General features: G+C 37.8%; 1 protein-coding gene across 1 annotated transcript; it reads right to left on the bottom strand.

Annotated features, from left to right (window-relative positions):
• Positions 1–8,212: 8,212 nt before the first annotated feature.
• On the bottom strand, positions 8,213–21,385 carry LOC149812330 (UDP-N-acetylglucosamine transporter ROCK1-like). Its single transcript, XM_089993032.1, has 7 exons — positions 21,279–21,385; positions 12,550–12,598; positions 12,236–12,462; positions 9,871–10,078; positions 9,662–9,799; positions 8,489–8,563; positions 8,213–8,374 (listed from the first exon to the last, which is right to left on the bottom strand). Exons 1-7 carry the CDS (start codon positions 21,383–21,385, stop codon positions 8,213–8,215), a joined length of 966 nt encoding a protein of 321 aa, XP_089849158.1.
• Positions 21,386–22,016: the final 631 nt, after the last annotated feature.

Raw genomic sequence — 22,016 nt, 5'->3', positions numbered from 1 at the left:
ACCTGATGGAGTTAGACCTGTTGGTTGTAAATGGGTTTATAAAACCAAAATAGACTCTAAAGGTCATGTAAAGAGGTACAAGGCTAGGCTTATTGCAAAAGGTTTCACACAGATAGAGGACATTGATTATAATGAGACTTTTTCTCCTGTCTCAACTAAGGAATCATTAAGGATAATCATGACCCTCGTAGCTCATTTTGATTTAGAGCTGTATCAGATGGATGTGAAAACTGTCTTCCTGAATGGGGATCTGGATGAGGAGGTATACATGCAACAACCTCCTGGTTTCAGTATAGATGACTCGAATAACTTAGTTTGCAAATTGAATAAGTCAATTTATGGACTTAAACAGGCCTCCCGCCAATGGTATAAGAAGTTCAATCAGGTAATAATGAACTTTGAATTCACTGAAAACATTGTTGATCAGTGTATTTACATTAAGACTAGTGGGAGTAAGTTTATAATTTTGGTTTTATATGTTGACGATATTCTTCTTGCAACTAATGATTTGAGTCTTTTACATGAAACAAAAGACTTTCTTTCCTCTCATTTTGATATGAAAGACATGGGAGAGGCCACTTATGTCCTTGGAATCGAGATCCGTCGTAACAGAACTAAGGGTATCCTTGGCCTATCTCAGAAATCCTATATCCTTAAGGTTCTTAAAAGATATAGGATGGAGAATTGTTCTCCTAGTTCAGCACCTATAGTGAAAGGGGATAAATTGAGCTTAAAGGACTGTCCTCAGGATGATATTGCGAAGGCTCAGATGGATGTTGTCCCATATGCTTCAGCAGTTAGGAGTTTACAGTACGCGCAGACTTGCACTCGACCTGATATAGCATTTGCTCTGGGAATGATTGGTAGATATCAGTCAAATCCAAGCATTGCGCACTGGAAGGCAGCGAAGAAGGTCATGCGCTATTTACAAAGAACGAAAGACTATATGTTGACCTACAGGAAAGCTGATCACCTATAGGTCGTTGGATACTCTGATGTAGACTTAGGAGAGTGTATTGACAGTAGAAAATTCACTACTGGATACATTTTTCTTCTAGCGGGTGGTGCTGTCTCATGGAGAAGTGGAAAGCAGTCTACCACTGCTGCTCATACCATAAAGGCAGAATTTATTGCTCTATACGAGACTACGTCACAGGCCATTTAGATAAGAAACTTCATTATGGGTCTTGGTATAGTGGACTCTATTGAGAGACCACTAAAGATCTTTTGTGACAATGAAGCAGCCGTGTCCTTTTCAAATAACAATAAGAGCTCAACATCGTGTCGACACATGAAGTTAAAATATTTTATTGTTAAAGAAATGACTGAGAATCATCTGGTATGTATTGATACAATTGAGACGAAGGAAATGACTGCAGATCCCCTTACTAAAGGGCTAGCACCGGGATTGTATTCTCAACATGTAAAGGGGATGGGTCTTTTTTATTCCTTTTGATGTATGACAATACATTATGTGATCACATTTGTGTTTATGTTTTGATTCTCTAAGGTTTTGTGTTATTGTTGATTTTGCATAAAGAATCTCTCATATGGGTTAGAGAGAATAGCAGAATAACAATATTAAAGGACCAATAGAATAGGTAAGAGACCAACCTATTCATAAAGGTAATTTCTTTACATGCCTAAACACTGAAGGTGAATTGTAGCGTAGTACATGTAAATATGACATTTCATAAAGGGGTGTTCATATCCTTGACTCATACGATTCATCCTTGTGATAAAGGGTGGCATGTGAACCCACATAAAGAATTAAATCGAGATAACTGTATACACCTCGATTTAGTACACTTTTGGTGTCAATGGGTCAAGTGGGAGAATGTTGAACATTTTGGGTTTCTGGGTCCAACCCACAGTGTGACCCGGTTTGACAGCCATTAGTGGGTCACATTAGTGGCCAAATAATGGGGGTTAGTGGGTGGGAGTTACGTGAATGTGGAGAGTCCACATTCACGTAACTGCCTTATTCCCCCATTATATAAAGGGTTAGGAGGTTGCGAAGATGATGAGTGTTCGCAGCATTTCCCTGCCAAAATATTGTTCCACATTCGGACGCTGCGGAAAGGGTCCTGCTCACCGTCGACCTAAGGCCTGGGCTCATTGTGGGCGTCGACCGGCTGAGGAGAACGCCGAACTTCCTACATGAACTATGGCGAATTCAGGTACACTCCCTGTCATTATTGATTTTACAGGGTTTCACCAACAAGCAGTTGTTGCCTTTGCAGGTCAGCTTTAGAAACGAACCCGCATTTATTCTGGTATTGATCCTTCTTACAAACCTTATTTAAATTATCTTGGCAGCAGCTTTGTATCTTTGTGCATCGGGAGTCCTTCGCAAGGGACTTTCTTATTTGGCAATACTGGTTGTTCTTTGCTTAGGGTGGTTAGTTTGAAGGGAGTGCAACACTAGAATTTTCAAGGATCATTGTGTAACATCCCTCAAAAATTAAACATTTAAAAAAAAATCAAAACCCAAAATTTTGAGAAAATTTAAAAATTTTTATGTGTTATAAAGTTTTATATGATTCCCAACATTAATGTGTCAATGAGTTTATCTAGAGAGCGTTTCAACTGTTTCAAATATTGGATGGCCCGCCTGAGCACAAGCACGAGCGTATATTAGGCTTCTAGTATCAGATATAGTACATAACCCTCAATAGATACAACCCAATTGTATTTATTATTCTAGAGGAATTCATATATAAAAATGTGAAAGACAAAATTTATTTAAGGATTAAAACATTTGAGGAGTTACATAAAAGTTTATATTTTCAATTGCATTTTAATTTTTGCATAAAAAAATGACATCCATAAGTTTATCTCATTCAAAAATATTTACAAGTCATTGAAATAGTAATGATCAAGAATATAAAGTTTAATATTTACAAGTCTGTAAAAAGAATAAAGTCAGGATTCCCCAGAGATCGTAATAGGTAAAAGTACTTTCTTCAAGTGCACAACAACTTGTCCTTCGTTTTAATCTTCCAAGATGACATCTGTAATATTATAGGGAATTAACAATGTACCTATAGAAAGCTCAAAACCAAACATGAAAAATACAAATCAAGTTTGTAATAGTAAAACCATAATGAGATTCTCATCATTTATAAAATGAGGATCAAGAGAATCTACATCATAACATTCATTTGCATTGCATTCATTCACATAAATGAATAATGATCAAACAATTCACATATAACTGCATAAGGTAAATAGGTCAAATCTTATTGATCATATTTAACATGAAACATACGCACATGTTTTTCAAACAAATCAAGACATAAGAGTCATTTACAATCATATCATATGCATTCAAAATTTTGCATATAACAAGCAAGTCAAAATCTCATTTGATTATCCCAACATATTTTATACGCACATGTTTTTTAAGTCAATAGGACATATCAATCTATGACAATTAAAGCATTCATATATATTTTCTCAAAAAAGCATAAACATGTTTATCTCATGAGTATGATATGCATTATTATATTTTTATAAGTAACAGATCAATTCTTATGACCACTTATTTTTTCTCTTGACATTTCTCGTGTGTCACACACACATGCAACTCACATTACTATTAAGTTCATGACTTCAATCATCAGGTCAATCACATAATCATATACATATTTTTTTCATTCACATGTATGCTCATATACAATGACATATGTAAACTTTAAAAATTTTGCATGTCTACATCTAAATGTTTATGCACATGATAAAAGTGACTCTACGAATCTAATATGTTGTTTCTCTTGATTATTTTAAACTCATCTAGTATAATAGAGGGTATAGCAGATCAGAAACAACCATATGAGTATTTATTATGCTATGTATTTTATTTTCCTTTCCTATGACTTAACTGGGTCTATCTCATGCGATCAATCCTGTAATGCAACAATTGAGAGGTGAACACAAAGTCCTTATACTAACCTATGCCCGTGTACGCCGCCTGAGTTAAAAATAAAGGGAACATCTAATCTTACTCTACAGAGTTTTTAGCTCTACCTAGTGAATCCTCGGGTAGGCCTATCTTTATAACCTCCGTGAGGTGGGGATGAAGCACACATAGTCCTCTAACATCATAGTAACCTATGAGAATTGTACCGACAAAGTAAAGTATGTAAAGCAAGACTCGATGAATGAAACCTTGCATCAAGCTAAGTAAACTGCGTAAGCAATGCCCAATGAATGAAACCATGCATCAGACTAAGTAAATTATGTAAAGCAGAAGTCTGTGCACATAACATCGCGATGACAAAGTAAAGTACGTAAAGCAGACAATGGTGAATGAAACTATGCATCGAGCTAAGTAAATTATACAAAGCAAAGTATATGTATATTTATATATATATAGTAAATAAAAAAGTAGTTACAAGGATACACACGTGGATACCGAAGCAAGCTTATGGTGCCTTAGAGGGCGTAAACCAAGGATTAAGACCCTGTGGCACTTAGTTCATCATAAATATTGAGCGATAGTAGCAAGTGTAACACCCCAAAATTTCAACCCGAAATTTTCAAAGAATTTTTTTTTAAACAACGAAAACGACATTTTTCTTTGGGTTAAACATTTTGGGGGGGTTCCACTACAATCTATCGACATAACTGAATTAAAATGTGAATAATATTAAGATTAAATTTAGTCTTAATAAATGTTAACATACATATCAAAGTATTTTGATAACACTAATTATTTTTTCAAAACTATCTCTAGGAAAGAAAAAGACTGGCTCTTGACACTTCCCAAGCATTGCACATTCACCCCCACAATTATACATTATACATCACTTGAAAGCCCCATAAAACGGGTCAGACTCATGAAAGCCTAGTAGGGATTGTCAATACAAGTAAACTGAAACCAACTCATTTACATCACCTTGCCACTATGCTGCCCAACCTCTCATGCTCACAAGGGGCTAAACGGGTGCATGTCTATCACCGATAAGTGATTTGGTTGGTGTCACTTGCTAAAGTTAAGCAAACACAGGCCTTTATAGCTGGGGACCTTTGGGTCTTTCTCACCTGCATATCGGGGTTGATATCCTAGGTGTGAAAGGCCTCGGCCCAGCCGTTGTTAGGCCATAATGCTACAACGATAGCAAAGGAAACGCAAGATTGGTTTGTGGGGCAGTGCCTCCTCTTCGGTGCTGTGTTGCTTGAAATGCTTCAACACTCTTCATGAAGAGCTTTAGTCTACAACATTCAAGGTGGACTGTCAAGCCAATGACCCTCTAAGGCTTGTCTAGCACTCACACACTGCACGGGTGAAAAAAAAAATTAGCCGGTGACAGCAGGGCCAATGACTTATGTTAGGTAAGTTGGGTTAATTAAGCCCAATGTGCTCTTCATATTGAACACATAATAAATCGTTGAAATGTTGGCAAGTTGCAGGAGAAGAGGATGACAAATACCTTTTATGTGCTTATCATTTTGGTGAATAAACCACCACAGCGTGGCCAGCGGGGTGGTTGTGAGAATGCTGAGATGAAGGCACCATATCAAACCCCACTGGTGCATGGGTGTGTATGTAGCTTTCAGAGGTGGGCCATGTAAGTCAAGGTGATCATGGGCTCCACCCAGGGTTTTCCTCGCTTCGGCAAAGGTTCCTCGTCATAAAAAAATTATGTCTTGGCGAATTATATGCACCTATGTTAAAGCGTTGGGAGTGTCTCTAATTAATAGCAACAAACTGATCTCATGGTTTTACTGTTCAAGCGTTTTCTCCTTGCCCTATGGGGAGTTGGCATAGTGGGTGGGGCCTTGGCTGCTAGACGGGCAGTCGAGGTTCGATTCCCATGAGTGTCACCCCTCTGTGCAAGCCAATGCATAGCATGGGCACCAGGGGCAGGGGTCCTAGCCTTGGAGTTTTACGCAGCCGGCACGCCGACCATATGGCAGACTGAGCCAGAGTGATTAGGTCTTTGAGTGTGGTTTCTTCGGATTATAAATTCAAAAAAAAAAAAAAGTGGTTTCTCCCTACTACAACATAACATCACCTACCAAGTTGTGGCCATAGTTTATGGGGGCATTGAATCATGCAGTTGCAAATACATGATCTCAACCTAAAGGTCTACGCCTATCAAATAGACTATCGTGATTATCATGCTAGTAGCGTTCGGGGACATGGTTGCATATTATGAATTAGTCATTTTCTTCTCAATAAAACCTTGTGATTTCCAGTGTGTATAGCTATGGCTCTCATTTGTCACCATAAGTTTCTATTGATTTTTCAGTTAGCACAAAGTTGGTGTTGTTTTTCCTGAAGTTGATTTTGTCACTGATTTTGAGTTTTACTCCACTTGATTGGGATTAGCCCTAGGCCTATATAGGCCGAAGTCACTAAAATGAGTCGAATTATCTTACTCCACGCCTTTAGGTGTATAGATGATTTTAAACATTACTCGTTGCAATGGTATTGTTTGCATAGCAATGAACAAGCGAAGCACTACGTTCACTTGTTGAACTCCACCCTCACACAACAGAACAGACCATATGCTCTATTCTTGTGAACTATCAAACAAGGTATATTTGCTATTCTATAAGCTATTGTTCAAATGCTCAATAAAAGACCAACTTTGTGGCTAGGATTGCAGTTTTAGGAAAAATGAACAAAAAAAACAAATCTACTTGTCATCCATTCTTGTGAGGTGTGTGTATTCCTCAATTTTACTTTTCTAATAATTCTCAACGGTGTCTTTGATTTCATGACAGGGAGATAACAACCACACAAAAGTTCATCAAGACTGCTGTAATATCTAATTAAGGAGGGGTGGGCTAGTTTTGGGCTCATAAGTGGGGAGGTATGGCTTTCAGTTGAGAAGAAAGCATCCTATTCATCTAATTTGCAAGGATCATGGAATCATCTCCTTTCCCAAGGGAAATTTTGTCTTTGAATCTTTTTGAGAAGCATGAATTCCAACTTCTTGATTAACCTATCAGTTTTGGAAACGCATTCATTTCTATTGGAATTCTTAGGATAGATTTTTTTTTGTCCTGAACACCCCTCCCCCGAACCCACCGACTTACCGACTGCACATTGGCAAGCTTCCAGTTAGTGATACCACTGCTGCAAAGAACACCCCTCAAGTGTTTCGAACTAGTGACATCATGTCATCTTGGTGACATTCATAAGTGGCACCAGATGAACCAAGCCTTTTTATATATATATATATATATATATATTTACACGGAGAAACCACCCTAAGGAACAGAGACCTAGCTGTGCTGGCTTTGCCTGCCGTACTTACGGTCGCTGTCCTGACAGCATAAAACTCCATGGCTTACCTCCTGCTCCCAGGGAGTCGCCATGCTTTGGCTTGCACAAGGGGTGATGCCAATGGAATTTGAACCTAGACCACCTGCCTAGCGGCCTAGGTCTCATTCCACTATGACAAGCCCCTTTGAGCAGATGAACCAAGCCTTTGCAGACAGATTCCAGGGTTTGTTTTCTTTTGACAAAACTTGGATTCTTGGTTACTTGGTGTGTAGTCTTTTTAGTGGAATGGGGAAAAGGATTTGCAAACGAAACTCAATTTCCTTATTAACGGTTCCATTTCCACATTCCAAACATAGCCCTGAAAAAAGAGAACTTACAACTATATCATTCATGCGCAGGCTACCTAACCATACTGATACCGTATCACGTCAGAGGCACCTCTGACGATAATGGAACCATCAGAGGTGCCTTGGATGACATTCATGAAATGAAATGAACGGCAACTACGGCAACCCAAACACCACCAATTTTTCCTGTTTTTCAATCGTTCATTTTTTGTGCTTTAGATGCCGTTCATCTATGAGATGAATGGCTCTGAAATTTTTTCTGGGACTCATTTGAGAGGTAAACTATCCAACCATGGTGTTTGGGTTGTCGTTCGTCACATGGATGAATGGCATCCAACCATCAGAGGTGCCTCTGACCTGACCCTGTCTCAACCATATTGAACCAATGAATTGTGACCAGCCAGAAACCATGACAGTTGCCCGGTCATGGCCATGTAATTTGACTAGCATCAAAACCTTATTTGATTGAATGGTTTACTATTAGGCATCAAATACTAACAGTTATTGTAGTAGAGCAGCATCCATCCCAAAGGCTACAATGACAATAATCGAAAAGCATACAGGTTGTTTCACAAAGAATAAAGCCAATATGGCATTGTACAATGGAAAGATGAGAGTCAAACATTCAAGCTTCCTTCCGCTTAACACGGTAAGGATATTTCTGGTAGATGGATATGCTAATCACCACAAGAGAAAAAGCTATTAAACAGTACAATGAAGGGAGCTTCCCATCAAAAACAAACTGTAGCAATGCAGTGACTAGCAATGCAGAAACAATGACAAATCCCTGTACACATATCAAGCATCAGAACAGAGGACAGCAGCACCGAACCAAGATTTTGTAAAAACAGAGAATTTTAAAGGCAAGAGCTAGTTCATGGAAATAAAGATGATTACTTGCCTTTAGGACACCGCCAGCATGGGTGGTAACCAGCCCCACTAAGATCCCACCAATGGCATTAGTTGTTACTGGAATCTGAAACAGAATGACAAATTTTAGCAGCTCATTAGGCCAGAAGAGTTTAAGACGGAAGCAATTGGGGTGGTGGAAACCAGTCAAAATCTCACATTAAGTGTACAACATGACTGGCTCGAGTCAAAGTGACTCAATCATCAATTCTTATTCTGGAAATATTACAAATGGAAACAGCCATACAAAAGTCTCTAGTACACTAAAACCAACCCCTTCCTAATTGAAGGTTTTCTGCTTGATCCCCATAATGATACAAAATGAAAGGAAAATAGCATCTTGTGTGACTTCCTTGCAGTTGCGTAGAATAAAAGACAAATCCCGGCCATTTCTGATTATCAGACAAATGCACATAGCCTAAGACGAACACATGACAGAATGTGTGAGAATGCTGAAAAGGAAATTGACCACTTCTGAAACTGACAGAAAAGAGCACTTGCATAGTGAATTTCTTGTAAAACCCTTCCATAGCAGGTTATAGAGGATTATGAAGTTTAGACAGTTTATTCTTCTTGCTTTCTGTAGATTATCTGTGATTAGTAACAATGACTGTTCCCAGATGAACCAAGCATCTAGACAGAAGGCATTTGATGTTAACAGACTCAAAATGGATGAAAAACAAGGAGAAAAACCAAAACAGCAATGATGATTGATACATGCGCTAAATAAGGAAAACTTCATCTTTGTTATGATACATGGTTCCTACAAGAGAAACAAAAGTATAATGCCAATTGATATTTGTATGGCACTGATTTTAGAAATGACTTCAAAGCAGAATTTTCTTTCATAGTTGACATAAAAAAGGGAACTTCCAAAAAACAAAACCCATATTAAATCATTTTAAAATAAAACTATAAAATATTCTATAAATGCTAAACTATCCTTGTAGCATTATCCTGATTTGTTCAGTATGCAACTATTGACACACTAATAGCTCTCCATGCATGAACCTGTATTTAGTTCCTAACAAGCATTAAGGCATACTGATAATGTGAAAATAATGAAAAACCAAACAAAAAGAAAGCAGATAATGTTTGAACTCCAGTATCATCATGTACCAACTATGGAGCAAAACTAAAACAGTCCAGAGTTCAGACTCTTTACCAGTGTCAATGCAGTCCAACCATGAAAAAACCCATGCTGTCTAATGGCTTCTCCATCTGGAGATCTATAAGTACTGGCCAACAAACACAGACTGCCAATGAATGACATCTCTACAGTCATCAAGTATGAAGTGCGGTTCTTCACATAAAGGGAAGAATTAGTTTCACACAGATGCACTGGATAATCGTTTCTTGGAATGAGGGCAATACGTGACTAACCTGAGAAGCCCATTGACATAGAGAAGAAGAAAGACCAGAAAGAACAGATGCAACTAGAACAGGAATAATTCCAGTATGCCAAACATGGTCTGGATTATTGCCACTGGAATGTTTGCTGGAGCCTTCTCCAATGCTAAGCAGAATAGCAGCGAATATTAACAAAATAAGAGCTCCAACTTGTTGAACGGACTGCTTCTGACTGCATATCTCACCCAGAAAAATAATGTGACAGTCAGAGACTTTGGTAACTCTTTCAACTTACCCGCAAATGTAATCAATCCAAGAGGCCCTAGCATCATCCATACCTAGCCATGCAATCAGGACAATAATCTCCACCAGTAAAGGACTCTTATTTTTCAAAATCAAGAATGCCTTACAGCAGAAAATCATTGATATAACAGAATAAAGTGTCCACAGCTTTAGACAAGCATAAACATGCTAATATACTGAAACAAAACACAAAGGAAAAAGAAACAACTTTTCTGCAGAGATCTAAGGCCCTAGCGTCATTAAGATCAGCACACACCATGAAACCTCATCCCAACTACATATGGTCATCTATGTTAAAGGTCTGCATCAAAGAACTAATTGATGTCAAATTGAGCTGGCTTCCAATCATCTCATCGGCATTATACAAACCACGAGGGCCATTTTGACACCAAATCTTTCTTCCAGTCAACTATGATTTATGAAAAGAACACCCTCCCCATAGTTCAGATAATGAACCTAATGCATTCCTATCGGAAAAAAAAAACTAATGCATTAATATTCAAAATTTTCCTAGTGTTTTTTCCCCTAGGTTTACATATACCTACTCTACTATCCCAAAAATTTTCCTAAGCAACCAAAATTAGAAACTTCTTAAAATCTTAAAGTTGTTAAGGTCCCCCAAGCTAGACTCCTGATAAGTCATTCTTGTCCAAGGATGTCTTAATGGTTTTTGTCCATGCATGGCAATATTGAATTAATTTTGAAAAAAATTATGCTTTGGAGAAAATTCAAGAGCTATTCCATTTCTAATCCATGATGTACAGGAAACAGGTTAAACATGATCACCATGTGGAAAACAAGTCCATCAGGCACTGATCATCTAGAACTTTCTGCCATGGTTCACAAGACATAAATCCAAAGTAGAGAACTATGTTACTTGGACACTGACACTGTGTCGGTGTCAGATACGGGAAGAAGTGTCGGACACAGCGGATCTTTAAAAACTTAGATACTTGGACATTCCTAAAATATAAGAGATAAAAGAGAGATTTAAAGAATTATGCAAACAAAATCATAAAATATAAAATGCACATTCCTTTCCCATTTGTAAGTTGATCCTTGATAATTTACAGTTTTATGAACATGTAGGATTGCAAGTACAAAAAGTCAAAAACAAATCAGCAAGACTAATGGGAGTGTCGATGAATGATGGATACTTTCCAGGTAAGTATCTTCCACACCCTAGAATAGTGTCCATAAAGCTGGACACCCCTGTCCTTTATGCAAGAAATTGGACACTCCTTGGACACAGTGTGTCCAAACACAATTTAAGGTGTTAGACACCTGACACACGTGTCCAAATTTTTGGACACTTCTAATTTTAAAAATGATGTGTCAGTGCGGTGTCCAGGAGTGTCGGTGTCAGGAAGTGTCTAACACCGACACTTCAGCTTAGGTGAAGTGTCCACATAACATAGATTGCAAGGATTTATGCAGATGATGGAGGTTTGTTCTCACCATATAGCATGTAGATTACTTGATTTCGAGGTTATAATTGTGCATGATGACATTCAGACACAGTGATTACGGATTTTTATAGATTTTTGTCACTATAAACTATTTGAGCATCTAAACAAAGGTGTCACTACCAAATGAACCATAATAATAACAAATATGCATATAAAACTAAGTTCTCTGGAAGTTTATCTATTCTTTAACCATGAAATGCCAGGACAATATAGGTTATCATAAGTTTGTCACTATCTAAGAATCCCTCTCAAACTGTTAAAGATGCATGCATTTTCTCATATAGTGCATGGCAATATGCATTTGACCATTGCAACACTCTACCATGACAATCCTTTCTTTTATCGTGCATAAAAGCAACCAATTTATATGCCCTGAACTTTCTTATTCAATGTAATCATACTTTAAAAATCAGAAAACAAAGATTCAAACATCATCTTACGCAGATAAAAAAAATTCAAGATGCATAGAAACACAAATTACATTATATATCTCCCCAAAACTTACTTTAACAAGGTGTGACATGAGCAGGTGACTCAAACAGAAAAAATAAATCATGACAATGAAAAAAATATACAAGTATAATCTGGAAAGTGACCATCATACTAAGGAAACATACCCTAAAATGGCATAGGCAAATAATGCAGTGAATAACAATTTTGTTTGATTTAGCATTGAAAAAGTAAGTGAATCAAGGTTCTTATATGAGATCTGCAGTAAGCTGTTCTGCAATGCATAAATGGCTGCCGGTAGGCCTGATGCAGTTAGTGAACCAAACAATGTCCATTCCTTGCAGAGTCTCCCAAGACTACCTTCTTTAGCCAGAAGTAGAAGTGCACATATAACCTACATGTTGACAAATGAAAATGAATTATAATTCTCATATAAAATAAGATTAATAGTAAAATTACATATTTAGTAAAGCTAAATTACCTTTGCTGCTTCACATGCCAGAACAGAAGAGGTTACTATAACTTCTCTTCTGTCAAGAAGAATAAATAACATAAATGCATCATATGATTGAAATTTGGATGTTGCTAAACTGCAACTAAGGATCTGAATGTCCTCCAATATTGAAGCATCTAAAATAAGAATTTCATAAAACCAATAAACCATGTTCTATTTCAGTTTCTCATAATTACGGCTGTACAAAAGCCAAAAAATGAACCTGAGCCTGACCATTTTGAGTTTAGTTTGTTACAGTTTGGCAAAGCTCAAGCTCAGCTAGGATGAGCTGAGAGCAAGCATACTGACTTTAATGAACAAAGTTCCCTGAGGCATAAGATAGATTTGAATCCAAAGCCTGTTGTGTGAAGTAAGAGATGTTTCCACTATTAGCATTTATTATATGTAAAATGCTATTATTAATCATAAACATCTTAAATCTACCCATTTCACAAGATTTAAATGAACTAATCAAGCTGTAAAAAAGACCAAGCACAAATTGAAGCTTGGCTGGTTCAAACAAGAGTTACCGGAAGCTTCTTAGGTAGGTGGAAAGCGTGCCTCTCAGAAACTCACTTCGGAAGCACGATACTCCTTGCTTCCGAAACTTCATGGGAATCTCAATTCCCCCATGCTTCTTCTATGCTTCCCACACGCATTGTCCAAAATTTTAATTCTTTGACTGAAAATTCATGAAATATAAGAATAATCAATTTTATTTTAGTTTTTATTTGATTCTTGTTCGATTCCTTTTCAGTTCTCATATTGCTTCCTTTTTATTCTTGTTTTTCTTTTAAATTGATACTTTGCTTCTCGCATCCTATAAATTTTAAAATATGTTGCTTCCCGCTTCTGCTTCCCATATATTTCCCGCTTTCGCTTCCTAGTTTGGCAACCTCGGTTCAAACAAACAAGCCTTGAAGGCTTGAGCTTGGATCTTTTACTAATTTGAGAAGCTCACACTAAGCTCTTGCTGCAGCGAGTCCAAGCCTCTCATATGCACCCTTCCTCAAAAGAAAAAAAAGGGGGGGGGGGGGGGGAAGGAATAGTGCACTAATGAAGGGCAACTGAGTAAGATAATGGTCCACAAAAAACACTCGTTCAGCAAAAAGATAAGATCAATTATCCAAATCACTGAACCAAGAATTTCCTTAAAAGTCAACAGGAGAAAACGAGGCATATGAACTAAATTTTCATGGACTGTTTGGTGTTTAGGGATGGCAGTGGGGCGGGGCGGGGGACAAGGTCTCCACCCCCGCCCCGCCTCAAGATTTTATCCTCCACCCCCGCCTCCATCCCCGTCGGGGAATGGATTTTATCCTCCATCCCCGTTTCATGTCCTCCATCCCCGGTTCAAACGGGGATGAGGCGGGGCGGGGATATTGCGGGGAAAAGTGGTTGGGGCGGGAATGAGGCGGGGATGGGGCGGGGCGGGGAAAAGTGCACGTCCATCCCCGCCTCCACCCCCGGACGGGGATGGATTTTAACCTTCGTCCCCGCCTCCATCCCCGTTTCATACCCTTCATCCCCGGTCCAAACGGGGCGAGGCAGGGCGGGGCCCCGCTTTCCCCCGATCCACTGCCATCCCTATTGGTGTTATATCTATATCTTGTAATTTGTAATACACATAGTAACTCGATGTGTAAATACATGACCATTTAACATTTTGCGGCATAAAATCAAAGAGATTGTTGAAATAAGATGGAAGCAAACATGTACAGGTTAGTCAGGAAGCTTTTCAGTCATATATCGTTCAAGAATTTTTGTCAAGTTGTTTGGAACTTCTTAGGTATGTTATAAATAGACAATCAATTATCTCATTTTTCATTTGAAAATCTATTTCCAAGCTAGATGAATGCAGTTCTAAGAGGTCATATGGCATAAAAAAATCATTTTGGTGAGTTGCAAATGTACCAGATATGGATAAAAAATTGTTAAACTGTTTTTGGTTGCAGGAGAATTTCTCCTAAATATCTCATGTTTGATTTGATGTGTGCTACAACAGAATAATGTCCACAACTGATTTCCTAATGGATATCAAACTCTGATGGTTTCTTACAATGTCCATTATTTTAAATTCTGACCTACTTGGATGGGAGTTTAAGGTTTGGAATGTGGGCACAGTTTGGTATTTGGTGGAAAGCAAATTTAAGTCTTAAGTTAATCAATTAAACCACAAATCATGAGTTTGCACAGAATTCCAGATTTTAAATCACTCCATTAGAATTCTGGGCAATACAAGCACACCTATTGCATTTATAAATGCTGTTACCGTGGCTCTTTTGCACCCTTCCCTCTAGGAGCTATTTGTATTAATGCGCTATCTGCTAAATCTATTTCCTTCTCAGCCACCTGATTTGGTCATTCAAGCCATATAAATCATATTAGATTTACGTTTTCGATTTCAGTCTTCCCATCCACCAGATTTTCATTTTTCAACGACCTACAAACAAAGTTCTTTGTGTTGAATAGTGCTATGTTTGAAGAGATTCCCGCTCTCCATCCTTCAATAATTATTCTTCATCAACATAAAGCCACCACAGCACAAGAAATAACAACACAGGCAATATCGTCCATTGCATCGGCCTCCAGTTTAAGAAGAACCAATTAACAAGTATTGTTCACCAAGATTGACCGCTTGCAGAATGACAATGGACATCAAGAATCAATTAACTACTGCTCATCAAGACTGACGCCTCGCAGAATGACAATGGAAATCAATAAGGAGCAATTAACTACTTTGCATCAAGATTTACCCCTTGCAGAATACCGATGGACTTCAAATATCAATAACTATCGTTCATCAAGATTGACCCCTTGCAGAATGACAACGGATAAGAAGGATCAATTAACTAATGTTCATCAAGATTGTGACAAATCGGCGTTCCAGATGCGTGCAGACGAAGGCAAGAAGAACAAAGGTGAAGGTAAGGTTATAACCGGCTTTCTTCAGAAGGGGGTATGCTTCTCAGATTAGCTTTTGTTCCTGAGTAAGCCATCTCCCTTATTTAAGGGAGACATAGGGGCCGGCCGTTTCACCCTCCTGGGTAGCCGTTACTCAACTCAAGTGGGACTTACCGATTTTTACCAATTTTCTCTCTTAGAGAGAAAATCGATAAACAGTTTCACTGTTTGAGCTTATTCAAATGAAGCACGTTCAAACGTGCTTCATTTGGATAAGGCCCTTTAACGGGTGGTTTCACGCGTTGGAAAGAGAGTGGGCCCACCTCTCTCTTCAACGCAAGAAATCTTCTGTGAAACATGGCCACGATGGTCTTGTATGACCAGCATCTCTCACTTGGCCATGTGAAACTAATCACGATGCAGGATTTTACCTTCCACTATTGGAGTATTTCACTTGCATCTATATTCCTATAATGAGTTATATACTTTAGTTACTCATCCAGCCATATGTCTTATCAAACATATCTTAATCCCATAAAGGATACATGTTTTGAGAACATTTTCTCTTATATGCTTTTGTTAAAGGATCAACAATTATATCATATGTAGGTAAGTAGTTGACTTTGATTTCATTCTTTTCAATCATATCATGAATATAATGATACTTTACCATTATATGTTTACTTTTAGAATTGTCCGCTCCACTCTTCATAAGAGAGATGGCAGCTTGGTTACCACAATAAATTTGGACGGGGCCGTTGGTTATGTCGTGCTTCAAATCATTAATGAAGCGGCTTATCCAAACAACAAATGTGGCAACTGCATTGCATGCAATATATTCTACTTCCTGAGTATGCCGAACTACACAACCTTGTTTCTTGCAAGACCATAAAACTGCTCCTCCTCCGAGGAGAAAAACATATCTAGAAGTGAATTTACTATCATCTTTGTTGTCTGCAAAGTCAGCATCAGAATACCCAATTAATTCTAAAGCATCAGCCTGAAAACATAATTTCAAGTTTATAGTCTATTTTAAATATTAAAATATTCTTTTTACTGCTTGCTAGTGAGGCCAACCAGAATTACTTTGGTAGCGACTAACGCGGCCAACAACAAAGCTGATATCAAGCCTTGTGCATAGCATAGCATACATCAAGCTTCCAACAATTTGTGCATAAGAGATATACAGTCTTTCTTGTCCATCACCAGGACTATCATTCTTACTCAATTTGACACCTTTTACCACATGTGTTCTAACAGGCTTGCAATCACTCAATTAAATTACTTAAGTATATAATTTATATACCTTTCTTAACTCAAGCTTAAAAGTTTAGAGTTTTTATCTCGAGTAAATTTAATTCCAAGAATATAGGATGCTTCTCTCATGTCTTTCATTTTGAACTGAAAATTTAACCATAACTTAGTTTTGACAATCATATCGTTGTTGTTTTTAGTCAAAAAAATATCATCCACATATAGTGAGAGAATAGCAAATTTATTCTCACTTTTCCAAACATAAACACACTGGTCAAATTTATTTGCCACAAACCCTAATGATATAATTGCCTTGTGAAACTTTAAGTACCATTGACGTGGTGATTGCTTGAGTCCGTATAGGAATTTTTTCAACCTATATACTTTAGCTTTTTTGTCTTTTATTATATAGCCTTCAGGTTGTTCCATGAAAATGGTTTCCTTAAGCTCACTGTTAAGAAAAGTGGTTTTAACATCCATTTGATGTAAATCTAGGTCATAGTTAAATTTGCAACAGGTGAATATGTGTCAACATAATCTAATCCTTCTTTCTGAGAAAAACCCTTAGCAACTAATCTTGCTTTAAATTTATCAATACTATCATCGGACTTGATTTTCTTCTTTAAAATTCATTTACATTCAATCCAATAGCTTTCTTTTATCAGCCAATTCCCAGACCTGGTTTTTCTCAATGGACTCAATTTTCTCGTCCATGGCTTTTACCTTGTCTGTTGACTCACATGATTTTATTGTCTCACCATATGACAGGTTATCTTCCATGTCATCCATGTCTAAAGCATAACACAGTTCCTCCGATAGTCAAACATAATAATCATCTAAGTAAGACGGAGGAGCTCTAGACCTTTTGTGCCCAACCTGAGACTGATGAGAATAAGATGAAGAGTTTGCAGAGGGTTCGTCATTACTTAAATGCTCTTGTGAGTCATCAGAATCATAATACAAATCAAGAGGATCGTCTCTATTTATTTTAGGAATAATATATTCCATGTTTTGATCTTCCAAAAAGATAACATCTCTACTTTCGATTAAACCCTTATCTAGGTAGTAAAATTTATAACATTTGGATCTTTTGAGATATTCAATAAAGATACATCTTATAGATCCAGTCAAGTTTATATCTAGATTGCTCTATAACCTTTATATGAGCTACTGAACCTCATCTACAAATGTGACTTTGGTTAGGTTTTTTTTCTGTCAATTATTCATAAGGTGTTGAGATAATAACTTTATAAGAAACCCTATTTAAAACATATGTTATTGTATGTATTGCTTCTCCCCAGAATACTTTGGGTAATGAAACATTAGATAACATGTATTTAACCATGTCGAGAAGGGTCCTATTGAATCTTTCAGTTAGACCATTTTGTTAAGGAGTACCTGGAGTTATAGTTTTGAGGTCTGATCCCATTAGCCTTACAATATTCAGAAAATTCATTTGAGGTATATTTTCTTCCTCGATCAGACCGTAAAACTTAATCTTTCTATCAAGTTGGTTTTCGACTTCTTTACGATATTATTTAAATTTGTTTAATGCTTCATACTTATAAGTTATAAGGTAGACATAACTATATCTAAAAAAGTTATCAATAAAAAATATAAAATATTGTATTTCTTTATGAGTTTGAGAACGGAAAAGAAAGCAAATGTCAGTGTATGATTTTCAATAATTTAGATGCTCTAATTACATTATGTGAGAAAAGTTTTATTGTCATTTTTTCATAAATACAGGGTTCACATCTATGAAACAAAGATTCATTAAAGTCAGGTATTATATAATTCAACAAGTTTCTTTATTTTTTTTTTAAGTTAATATGTTCAAGTCTTTGGTGCCAGACATTTACATTGACATTAAAGACAATGTCAATATAAGCAGAAATCGAAGAAATTTTATTCATATCAGAATCATAAATTTTAAACAATCCATGATATTTATCAAAGACCCCATCAAACAAGACTCGATCATGTTTTCCTATAGTAACCTTCCCTGGTAAAAACCTAGCTTTAAAACCCTTGGCAACCAAGGCCGGAACAGACACCAGATTACGTCTCATGAACGATACAAACAACATTTGACAATAGAATATTGTTTTTAAAGGTTTTAATGCAATAAGCCTCGACACCCATAACATCAGAGTAGGTGATGTTGCCCATATACACCCAATATTCACCATGTTTATACTCGGTCATGTCCACCATACCTTCCTTGCTCATTGCTATATACTCGATCATGTTCACCATACCTTCCTTGCTCATTGCCATATGACGTGTCGCCCCAGAGTCTACCCACCAACTAGAAAGAGCTTAGTCTGTAGAAGAGCATTCTGATATTATACAGATTATATCATGTCTCTCCTTTTGCTGGTCATTTTTGTTGTTCGGCCGACTCCAGCAATCTTTCTTAAAGTGTCCAGGCTTTTCATACTTGAAGCACTAGACTTAGGAGACGGCTGCCTGCGGCTTGCGGAATGTTGGATATTTTTTCTTATAAAATTTGTCATTACCTTTAAAAAAAAAATCTTAAAATGTGGGCAGCTAGAAGGGTTATGATTGCGATTGGGAGCATCTTTTGCGAAGTGTAATTTGCTTTTCTTATTTTGTTGCATATGTTGCTGCTCAATTTTAAGTTGAGCAGGAAGTTCTTCCAGAGTTAGATTTTTCGAGTTCAGTCTAATAGCAATTTGCACCATCTTCCATGAATATGAAAGACTATGCAGAATGGTGGATATCTGCATACGATCAAGAATTATATTCTAAACTATCATCAAGTCCTTTGTCATAACTAACATTTTGTTCACGTGATCAACTACATTATCATTTTCTTGCATCCTACACGAATTATATTGCTCCAAAAGCAATTGAATGTTTTTTTTAGATATAGTATCATACTTCTTTGAAAAACATCAAAGATAGACTTTGCTATAGGGTAATCTTCGAAGACCCTAATTAGATCATCATCCATGTAGATGAGCATAATGGTTCTAGCCAACATGTTATCTCTTTTATATTTTAGAAAAGTTGTTTTGTCTTCTTTGGTAGCTTTATTGCCACGGTCCCTAATTTCAGTAGTGAGGGCATTCTCAATGCCCTCTAAGATCAAAACAAGAGGAATCCTCATCTTCCAAATATGAAATTTAATTCCATTAAGTTTATCAGTTTTGGTCAATTTGGTTGCACAAACTCTAATCATTTTCTTGAATTTAAGTATTTTATGATGACAAAATATGATAAGTATAAGTCCAACATTCAACAAGTAGATAAATAAGAAAATTTTAGTTATAAACTCATAAAATATCATGTTCATAATCAGCAAATTCATGATATCGAACTTATTGTATCATGCAAATACTAAATAAAATATACGACAATCAAGTTCTTGTTTTTCAACTAAAAATGAGTCAATCTATAATCTCTGAGCACTTTTCTGTAATTTCAGAAAAGTCAAAGGAGAGCAAAAAAAAAAAAGTGATCCCCCAAAAAATAGGACTTAAAAAAATCCAAGGGGTTTTCTACAAAAAAAAAAATTTAAGCATGTTCTAAATATATTTATGGGTTTAGGCCTCTTTTGAGGAATTACCAAAAAAATGAAGACTTGTTTTGTAAGTGAGGAATGCATATGTCAAAAATAACAAAGACCAGGGGCAGTACAATAATTTAATTGCAACAAATAGGGATGGCAGTGAACAGGGGGACAACGGGGCTCCGCCCCGTTTGGACCGGGGATGAACGGCATGAAACGGGGATGGAGGCGGGGATGAAGGTTAAAATCTATCCCCGTGCGGGGATGGAGGCAGGGATGGACTTAAGCTTTTCCCGCCCCGCCCTATCCCCGCCCCAATCCCCGCCCCAATCCCCGTCCCGTCCTCAATCCTTTAAGGGATGACTATAGATTAAGGGGAAACAGGACCCCGCCTCGCCCACGTTTGGACCAGGGATGGAGGACATGACACGAGGATGGAGGCAGCAGTGGAGGTTGAAATCCATCCTAGTGCGGGTATGGAGGTGGGGATGAAGGTTCGGATTTTGAAACGGGGTGGGGCGGGGGTGGAGACCTTGTCCCCCGCCCCTGTCCCGGTCCACTGCCATCCTTAGCAACAGATAAGTGCAAGGGATTGACCGAAATTACTATAAAAGACCAAGGGTAAATAAGTAATATAACTTGGTAAGGACCTGATCGAAATTACTAAAAAAGATCAGGGGTAAATAAGTAATATAATCAGGGACTTACAGAAATTACTTGTTATTTTAGAAAAAACAGAAGCTTCCAAAAAGATTTTTTTTTGTTTTGTTTTTTCAGTAGGCAAGGACGATGCCATCAGTCGGTTCATTGGCCTTGCCGGATGGGTTGCCGGAAAAACAGGGAAAACAGGGTTTTCAGACGGAGAGGAAGATTGAACCCTTGCAGAATGACAATGGAACGGCGAATTACGCCCAAAACCAACTTCGGCCAAATCAAATAAATCTTCCAGACAAGTTCTTTCCGCTTCTAAGATTTACTGAAATCGCAATACAAAGGACATAAACAGAAGGATGCAACATACCTGATGAAACGCTTTGTTAGCAGAGGCTGGGCGCCATATTGCAAGGTGAGCAATACCAGATACAGCCACACTTTCCCGACGATCCTTTTCGTCTCCGGAACAGCCATTCTAGCAGAGAACATGAAAAGCTAATCAAGAAAACCCCCGGAACCAACTTCCCCGTTTCGACCGATCCCCGAAGTCGTATACTCGGAGCCTTGTTGAATCATATGTTGATGCCACCAATTACTCGGATAAAACACGTCCAAGAAACGACGATTCTTGCAGAAACCTACAAGAAAAGAAACACTAAATTCCTCCCTTCGGTGCAAGAGTTTAGGACTGTCAAGGTTTCCCTGCGAAGAAGGAACAAGAAATTAAGCGGGTTGAAGAAGACGACGCCAGGAACATTCGCGGTTGAAGCACAAATAGAAAAGATCACAGAGAGCATCCACAGTGGTCTTCGGCAGAGAGACCGAGAGACGGGAAGTGGGTTTTAGGGTGTTGGGTGATATCCGGTCGCCGGAAACCTAAATCCGGCGGAAATTAACAGAAAATTTGCCGGAGAAGTACGCAAAGAGAGACGCTGTCTAGAGGGCACATCAGGTGAAATGCGGTTGCACACTTTTGTATACAGTCTGTCAGTTGGGGAGCCCAACAGCAGAGATGGGTTAACTGCACCAGCACACTTGCGGGGTCCAACAGCATATGATGAGCAATAAAGTGTAACAGCACACCAAAAGTGTGCAATCCCATTAC

This window comes from Nuphar pumila, chromosome 17, assembly GCF_984573655.1.
Source record: "Nuphar pumila chromosome 17, dmNupPumi1.hap1.1, whole genome shotgun sequence".
NCBI classification, from domain to species: domain Eukaryota; kingdom Viridiplantae; phylum Streptophyta; class Magnoliopsida; order Nymphaeales; family Nymphaeaceae; genus Nuphar; species Nuphar pumila.
The sequence above is the reverse complement of the archived record's forward strand: the minus strand, read 5'-3'. Positions and strand labels throughout refer to the sequence as shown.

Excerpts from the sequence above, each read along its gene's own strand:
- LOC149812330 (XM_089993032.1), bottom strand. The coding sequence starts at position 21,385 with ATGGCTGTTCCGGAGACGAAAAGGATCGTCGGGAAAGTGTGGCTGTAT. Across the intron at positions 12,463-12,549 it reads TGGCATGTGAAGCAGCAAAG|GTTATATGTGCACTTCTACT; the intron begins GTAATTTAGCTT and ends GTCAACATGTAG. Across the intron at positions 10,079-12,235 it reads TTTGCCTATGCCATTTTAGG|TCAGAAGCAGTCCGTTCAAC; the intron begins GTATGTTTCCTT and ends TGAGATATGCAG.